Consider the following 9497-nt stretch of genomic DNA (forward strand, 5'->3'; position numbering starts at 1 on the left):
TCAAGTTAAGCACCGTCGCCTCCAGATAACCTGATCTTCCTGATGGGAGAAGTTTTGGAGCAACTCGACGACAATGTTTGACAGCCGTTGGGGTTCTTCTTGCAAAAAATTTTCACACCACAAACCAGATATAGCATTTATGACAGAAAGTTGGTTCTATCAGGCCGTAAGACATTTTTATACCAAATCGAAGGCCGAACCACAATTCTCTGTATTGATCACAAACCATTACTAAACATGTTAACGTGAAAAACTAACAAGTAGTGATTGACAGTTATGCCAGATATTCTTTGCGCAATTTATAAATAAAATCGAGCACGTTGACGGAGTATAAATCGTGGTACCAGACGCTTTATCAAGGTTGGAAGTCACAACCAGCAACGTGACAATTACAGACTGGAGTCAGTTTGTGGCCGAACAAACACAATATTTGTAGTTAAAATTACAGGACGGATCCTTTACTATATCACTCCACAGCAGACAGAATACGAACTAGTCTACGTCGTTGTACACACGACAAACTCTAGCAATTTGTAACCGTAACTCTTCGACGTAACATTTTTGATGCGCTTCACAATCACGTAACGATTTAGCTGGACATCTAACGCATTCACGCGAATATCAATACATCCTCACACGCGTAGATCGTTTTACTCAGTGACCCAGTCCCTATTTTTCATAGAAATTCGTACTACACATTTTTTAATATACAATATGATGCAAAGCTCCTCTCTACCCCCTTCTATGTGATTATAATTTTTAGTACAATGTCAGTAATTATTTTTAGTAATAATTCTTTTTTTTTTAATCGAATTGCACATTATAATTAGTTAAACTAAAAACCAATATGAAATATTTTTTTAAACTGTAAAATATACTTTTTTCTGGTATAAATCTGAAAACTGCTTACAAATTATTTATTTTAATGTGGGATATGGAACTTAAAATATAATAGATATATTTAAGTCCTCATCAGCTTCTTGCTTAAACTAACTTCCCGAAAACACCTTCATAGTAGTCTAATTTATTAGTATTTAGTAGGGATACATTTCTTGAATCCCATAGTGCACACTAGCAGTTTCGGAATACACACTTTGTGTCGGGGTTCACTAAAAATAGGGACTGCGGTGACCAGAAGCGTGGTTCATCAAAAACATGTTCTCTACAACGTTGTAAAATTATTAGTTTTATCAATGGATCACCAGGTTTGGCGTGATTTAAATTATAACCACCGGCCAGGGGAGACAGTTAGAGTGGAACTTATTCAAAAAATGTATAGAATCATTCGATACTCAGCAAATGCGCAGCTTACCTTATCAACCACAGAGCAATGAGTTAGTCGAACGTTGACACCGACCGTCTAAAGCCGTGCTGACCACATAAGAGTCACCACAATACACAATGGCCGTTTTATTTTATTGGAGGTAACAACCTCCACAATAACATACTCGGGCGCGGGCTGTTACCAATATTCATGAATTCTTTATTATTATAATTATTTTATATAATAATTTATTTAATATTTAAATAAAATAATTAATAAATAATTTATACTGATTAGAATTTAATTTACATTTTATTTAAGTAAATATCAATAAAATAATTACACAAATAAATCACGATACATGATAAGAAGATTGAACTATCTACACTTTATTATATATGTTCCAATTATACTCTTATCAATTCTGAACGTACTGGTATTCAATCTTCGAGCGACGATTAAAATTGTACTTCGTATCTGTCTATTCGATTTTTGTGTTTACTCATTAATTACTTACTGCTACTATGTCCGAACATCGAACCCCATACCCTCGTAAAAATAGAAAACGATCCCCGCCCAGGAAGTGTATTCTGTCGTCGGAGCCGTTCGATGTTGATATCTTTGATTCATTTGAATCTCAGTTGAAAATGATCGAAGACGCCCAGTCGTCTGAAGAATACACAGATTTGTTTGGTGCAGTTATTCCTGTTGTTAAGCGTGATACTACATCGACACCTATAGCCGAATCGAAGAAGAAAACATTGGTGACTAAAATGAAGAGAACACCGAAGAAAAATATAGTATCTAGTAATTCATTAAAAAAACGACTACCACAAAAGATCACAAAAGATATGTATGTCTCAATGGGTATCACCAAAAAGTCAAGTGATGTATCGGCTTTATCGACCGAAAGTCTAAATGTCAGTGGCGTACAACAATTAGATGAATCCATTTCAAATTTAAACAATAGTAAAAATGAAAAAAAGTCTTCTGAAGTCTTAGGAGGTAAATTTTTATTTAACTACAACTTTTTAGATATTAATATGTTGGATGGTACTTTTCCGTTATCTCGACTACCTCCTCAAAGTCTCGACCCACGTTAATTCGTCATTTAATTAATTAATACAATGTATATTATAGTATAACGTTTATTATCATAGAAGAGGAGGGTTCATAATTTGTATAAAACATAAAATCATTATCATTCTCTCCGATGTATAATTTCTTTTATGACCATTTTCACATTGACAGTATGTCTGGGAAGTAAACACTTTTCTTAAAAGAATTCAACAACATCTTTTTCACTAATGATTCACAATTATAAATACAGAAATATAACTAAAATAATAAATTTTAACGTCAGTCAGAGACGACTAATATTATTGTTTAACAGTGCTGATGATGGAGATTGACTGATACATTTAATCTAGATAACGAAATTAGACCTGCGATAGTCACGGCATCAGCCAGTAGTCAGGACAACAGAAAAGTATCTATATCTATTGGATAGTTAATAACATTTTAACATTTTTTTACTCTTATCAAAACGCTTGTAGAATATAGTATTTAAACCATTTTATTCAAGCCAACATTGTTAATGTTAACTAACAAATTATAGTTTAAACTAATATGTGTACAACATTATCAATATTATATATATATATATATAAATCAATAAATATATTTCATTGAATTCATAAAGTGTGACCGGTTACTTATTTCTGTAACACTGATACTATGTTCTATTCTTCTGCCAAAAGCCCAACACTCCTAACCCTATATCATAGTAGGTCCCACTATATCCTTATTAAATTTACCTTTTGGCCTCATTGAAATTTTCTTATCACATGAAACGCCCAACCCTTGTCTCCATTACATACGATCGCACGTAAACCTATGTTTAATATTGATTGTGTATATATTTGACGATTAATTTTAAATTGAAAACCGATCGTACTTTACAAATATAATAATCCGGTCCAAGCATTTTTTTATTTATACATTAAAATTTTATTTAAGATTGAATCTAATTGTTTTATTATTTTTATATATTTATAAATATGTTTTATGTTAATACTTTTTGTAATTTAGGAGTTGTTGCATTTATGGATTATAAAATTAAAAATGATCAACTAGTTTTGGACATCATTAAACTCCTCATTAAGCTTGGGGCCAAAGTTGAAAATACATTTAATCACAAAGTAATTACTAAAAATTTGTAATTTAACACTAGTTTAAAGTTGGCTATTTTTTTCTGAAGGTAACACATGTATTGTTTCATGATGGTTCTATTGAAACGTATAAAACGGCGATCGAGCGTAAAATTCCTATGGTAACAGAAAAATGGGTTAAATATAGTAATTTAGCCGAGAAAATGATGGATCCTTTCCTCTTTCCACCTGTTGACGTGGAAAGATATACTAAGGTACAGGAAAAAAGTTCCATTATTCAAGTAAGTTTATTTTAATTTTTTTTTTTAAGTTAATTTGTTTATTAACTTTATATTTATTATAGAATCATAGCATTGACTTTATTATTTATTTTTTCAGAATAGCAACGAGCATGACAAATCGATAAGACAAAGTAATAATGAAAAAAAAATCCAACAAAGAACCATGTTTACTGAACTTTCGGAACGAATTGATATTTGCAGACAGAGATTCGAAAAAACTTTACAAACCCCTGAACTAAAAACACCTGTAAAGAATCCAGTAAGTAACATGACATTTTGGTATAATCATAAAGACTTTGGTTATACGCAACATGAAAAAAATTAATTTCAAAAAATGTTCAGAGTCGGAAGTGGTTATTAATTTATTAATGCACAGTACTATTACATATAGTATGTATTACATACAGTACTACTACATTATACACAGTACTAAAACAGATGATAAAAACAACCATTGTTCTCATTACTAAAAAATAATATGAGGACATTAGTAGGGGTATGCTACAGTTTAAAAAATGATTTCTGTTGTTAATCTGTTTACATTAATTTTAGGTTTTGGCTGTATTTTTATTAAATATCATGATTTGTTTTCTTTGATGTTTATTTAATTTTTATTTTTGTATTAATTCAGAATAAAATTATGGACGGATTATCAGAACATTTATACAGTATTTTAAACGACCCAGACCACAGTAGCATTTTTGATACAGAAGTAGTTCCTGAATGTTATCTACCTCTGTCTATAAAAATATTAAGGAAGTATGTAATCCCTGAAGAAACAAAAAATAAAACACTCGCAAATATTAACCGTAATTTGATTGGAATGGAAAATCACATGAAATTAAACCTTCAAGCTAGACAACGGTTACGTAGATTATTATTTAGTTCAAATAATGATTTAAATAACACGAGCCTTATGACTGATATTCCATCGCCTTCACAAATCACACGCATAAAAAAACCAACTAGAAAAATTAAGGGGATTGCGTGTACTGGATTTACTAAAGAGTAAGATAATCTTTTATATGAAAAGTTTTTACATATGTTTTACTAAAAAAGTTTCTTTCGACAGGGAAGTAAAAACATTGAAGCTATCCATACAAAGCCTGGGCACATTTACTTTTCAAACTAATGTGGAACATAAGACTATTTATTTAATTACTAAATCACAGTCAAATCGAACATTAAATATGGTATATGCAATGGCTTATGGATGTTACATAGTTTCCGAAAATTGGGTAAATAATACAAATATAATCAGTATTAAATTCCATTTAAATGGACATACATTGTAATTTGAGTTATCCTGACTTGGTTATATATAAAAATGTGTTTATCGATTTGTTTATTAGGTACATGAATCTCTCAAAATGGGCAAATGGTTGTCTTATTCAGATTATTTAATATCTGGTTTATCAAGTCCTGTTAAGGTAAACCTTAAGTAGTTTATATTTTTTTTTTTTTTTTCTATACATACAACCAATATTAAAATAGGTCGAAAGCAATAAAAGTATAATTCATTTCATTTATTTTTCTTTTTTTTTAAGGACTTTCAATTTCATTCAACTCTTGATCCATCTGAAAAACTTCATATATTTGATGAGGCCGGTAGTATTTACCTTTCTAATGTTTGTGATCCATCTGCTAATCACTTAAAACGACTGGTGCGTGCATGTGGTGGTAAATGTACCACAAATGTGAATAAAGCTAATATAGTGGTCGGTTATACACCACTAGCGATCAATACTATGATCCATGAAATGTGGATTCTCGACTGCATAACCCAAGGAACATTGCTAGACGAGAACCCATATAGAATAAGAAGATGTTTATAATGATATTGAACCTTAAAATATGACATATTTACTTGTATTGTGAACACATTTCAGTTTTTTATTTTTCATTTTCCTAGACAAAAAAAAAATACGGCTTATGTTTTTTATTATTTAAATAACCATTATTTTAACTAATCAATATCCTTACGCATTGGTCATATTTGTAACTAAATAATTTATGTTTAAGTACCGTTGATTTATTTTCTCTGTACATATTTTTAATTATGTATAATGGTTTTTTTTTTTTTTTATCATTTATATATAAAATTATAATTTAATTGATTAGTTGTTTTTGGATGATTTGACTGATGTGAGATTTGTATATTTCATTTTATATTTTTTTTTTTTTTTTTTTTGTTAACACTCTTAGTACGAAAAGAATCATGTACCATGGTTAGAAATAATCTTATCATTTTATTCGTATTTTATGATATAATTTTAAACTATTATCTTGAACATTATTATTTTATTTTAAATAAATGTCATTCATGATATACACTGTCAATTTTATAAAGGATAATAATAATAATATATTATAATAATAGACTCATAATAAAGATTATATTTAATACGACCTTTATTACGAGCAAATATTGATATACTGTTCATTTATCAAGTGAATGCGCCTTCGACGCGAAAAACTTTAATCTAAATTATTAATAATTATTATTACATAACAATAGATTGTATAGTATCTTTAATTATAAAAAGATATTATGTACAAGTTAAAAAGTATTTAAATCCACGATACAAGATACAATTGTATCTCAGATACGTATCTTATATACTGCCCATTCCCGATTATACTTAAAAAAAATTAAAATAAAGTTGAAATTGTTATGTTACACATCCTTTTTTAAATATATTTTTTTGTTCATACAATAAATAAATAATTACTTATTATAAATATAAATTACATTTTATAATGTATAAAAATATATCAATGTATTAATTGTGGTATTAAATGTATTAATGTTGTTCAGTACAATTTTTATAAATATTGAGTAATTCTCGTACAATATTAGACTGAGTAACATAAACTAAATGTGCTTTACCATTTGAATCTAAGCATATACTATTTGTAGATACATTTTGTTTTAATACTTTTGCTGATGTATGAAATTCACGTACCGATGTTCTAACTAAAATACTCTCAAGATTTCCAACATTAATACCAGATCCAGGAATTATAATTAAACTGTCTTTCATTGCTTCAACTAAATCTTTAATTAAATCAATTCCAGAAACAGCTAGACTACACCTTCCACTAGTTAATAATCGTTTGAAACCCATATCACTTATTTCTTTTGCCATTTTTAAAGGATTATTTGTTACAACATCGAATGCTCGATGAAATGTTACAGGCAATGGATCAGCAGCTAAAATGATTGATGAACATGCTACTTTATCTATATTACCAGAAGAAAGAGCACCAAAAACAAATCCATCAGCACCAGCATCTTTGAATAAAGTTAAATCTTTAAGGATAACTTTCATCTCTAAATCTGAATACTCAAAATCATAACCACTCTTTGGTCTTAGCATTACAAAAATGGGAATATCAATCATTGTTTTTAATGTTTTAAAAAGCCCCAATGATGGCGTTAATCCTCCTTCACTTAATGCACTGCATAGTTCTAGCCTGTGCGCTCCTCCAGTAACTGCATTTATAGCAGACTCTATGTTATCAACACAGATCTCCATCTATCTGAAAAGTAATTAATATACTAATATATATATATATATATATATATATATATTTATATAATAACTAAGTAGATTATGTTTAACTTGAGTACAATTTAGGTAATTATATTAAGATAACTAGAAATTAATCTATAAATATTAATAAATCAATCAGTTTAGTTTAATCTATTATTAGATCAAATATTATGATTTAAAATATCTTAAATTTGTTAATTATCAATAAATTATTTCGATTGGAATCGATAGATACTTTTAATACAAACAGTTTATATTTTGATTATAATATTTGTTGTGTGTTGTGTGTTAATCATTAATGTTAAATGGAAATATTAAAAAATTATTGTATCATATTTATTGAATTTAATATTACATAATAAGCAAAATTATCTGTCATTTTCATTAGTTCACTAGTTTATTAGTTCAAACTAAATGTTATCATTATAAAAAGCAAAAATATTGATTAGTATATACGTGATATAGAGTAGTAATTAGAATAGATATTGTGTATACTGATATGTATACTAACTACCTGATAAAAAATTAATTATTTTGTCAACACATTTATGTTAATTATTTTATGAAATTGAATTCCTATGTAAGTTCCTTAAGTGAAAAATACGACAACAGTTGACAGACAAAAAAAAAAGTTTCAAGTGACTTTATACCAATTTCTACTGGAAAAACTTTTTTGTATTCCACAAACAATGAACTGGACACTTCAACACTTAATCATACCGCAGGCACAGGTTTTTCTTACAGTTATACAGACAATTAACCAAACTGAATGATTAATTATAGTAATATATTTTTTGTAAGTGTTGATTGTTATGCAACAATACTACTACATTTTTGCAAAAAGAATAATGAATTTCAGCTTGGTGATAAGCATTTAAAACAAAAATATGATATGAATATTATGAAATCATTTGAAAACATTTTAAATCTATACGTTGCTTTTCTCGCGGATGAGTATTCGATAGATGATTTCAAGTATATTTTCATAAATCACTAATACATTCGATCTGCTATAAGATAAAATTATTTACAGCATTACTACGGTATAAAAAATATTTTATTAAAACCGAAAACAAATGTTTATACCTAAAGTGCTAAACGACAAATGTTTTCACTAAAAATGTAGGTGTTTAGTCAAAAACAAATCGCAGAATCGTAGTTAAAACGGTACGCTATAACAGCACGAGCCACAATTCGAGGTACACACTATCATTACAATCTGTGTTGTCCAAAATCGTGGCTCGTAGTGATAATGGTTTCATAGAAGAAACCGCGGTTTAAGATATACAAGATATATATCTTAAACCGTGGAAGAAACGAACATCATGCCACATGATAATGCTTGTTGGACCAGAAAATATTTGTTTGTCATTATTTTCCCGGTAAAATCCGTTACGGTATCGTTATAGTTTCGCTCACGTTCTCGTATAGGTTATGCACACCGTGTCGCGCCAATTTCTTACGGGTATTGGAAAAGTTAACCTATCAATCGAAATGTAAAATATTCTCCGTTAAACCTTGCATCGTACTACTTACGCGCTTCGTGAATAAACCTGTGCTGGGTGCGCTGTCTATGATATCGATTAAATAATAGTGTTGTAACGTCAATATTTCCGTGAAACGTTCGTTGTTTGTGTCGGTCATCCGCCATAATTTATTCCGTGGTTTTGAGCGTTCATTGTTCGTTCTTCAAGACCAAACCACGCCGCGACGTTTCGGCTCTAACCGCAGTTCGTGTGTGACGATCAACAGCATTTGCTTGCACGTTTGCGACGGTTCCATTGTTCTAACCTACTCGCGGATTTTCATCGATCGTTATTTACCCAACGGTTAATTCAACAACAACGGTTGCTCAGCCACTACTATTTACTGTGCACCAGTCGCGGACCATACATCCAAACTGTACGTAGAAACATGTAGAAAGTATTCATTGGTTTTGTCCATTATTAGTGACATTAATCATTTTCACCGTACCGTCTCATTATCCAACAACGGTATTTACAATTCAATGGTAGGCTCTACACCAGAGTATTTTTTTTTTTTTTTTTTGGTAGTGCATTTAGCAAGAACAATGTTTTTATTGGGAATTAATTAAAAAATTGTCAGTTGATTATACAGGTAATTTATTATTAGGAATCACTGTATTCATGTATTCCAGTTAAATATTCCCATTAAAGAGAATGATTTATATTTGTTAATCAAATATACTTGTAATATGATTAGA

The 9497-nt window shown here is 29.4% G+C and overlaps 2 protein-coding genes across 6 annotated transcripts; one reads left to right on the forward strand and one right to left on the reverse strand.

Annotated features, from left to right (window-relative positions):
* Positions 1-1572: 1572 nt before the first annotated feature.
* On the forward strand, positions 1573-5767 carry LOC112689484 (microcephalin-like). The gene is made up of 8 exons (XM_025563218.1): positions 1573-2269; positions 3356-3465; positions 3525-3716; positions 3814-3975; positions 4348-4724; positions 4789-4954; positions 5069-5146; positions 5264-5767. The coding sequence occupies exons 1-8, from the start codon at positions 1789-1791 to the stop codon at positions 5549-5551; spliced, it is 1854 nt and encodes a 617-aa protein (XP_025419003.1). The 5' UTR covers positions 1573-1788; the 3' UTR covers positions 5552-5767.
* Positions 5768-6498: 731 nt separating this feature from the next.
* Positions 6499-9315, reverse strand: LOC112689483 (copper homeostasis protein cutC homolog). Of its 5 annotated transcripts, none has more exons than XM_025563216.1 (2): positions 8360-9315; positions 6499-7255 (listed from the first exon to the last, which is right to left on the reverse strand). In XM_025563216.1, exon 2 carries the CDS (start codon positions 7253-7255, stop codon positions 6521-6523), a length of 735 nt encoding a protein of 244 aa, XP_025419001.1. In that variant the 5' UTR covers positions 8360-9315; the 3' UTR covers positions 6499-6520. The 5 variants fall into 5 exon arrangements, with proteins under 5 accessions (XP_025419001.1, XP_025418998.1, XP_025419000.1 ...); XM_025563213.1 differs by having other exon boundaries at positions 6499-7259; XM_025563215.1 differs by lacking the exon at positions 8360-9315 and adding an exon at positions 7924-8351 and having other exon boundaries at positions 6499-7259.
* Between the last annotated feature and the right edge of the window lie 182 nt (positions 9316-9497).

The sequence above is a fragment of the Sipha flava genome, unplaced genomic scaffold, assembly GCF_003268045.1.
Source record: "Sipha flava isolate LNK unplaced genomic scaffold, YSA_version1 448_pilon_pilon, whole genome shotgun sequence".
Classification (NCBI taxonomy): Eukaryota; Metazoa; Arthropoda; class Insecta; order Hemiptera; family Aphididae; genus Sipha; species Sipha flava.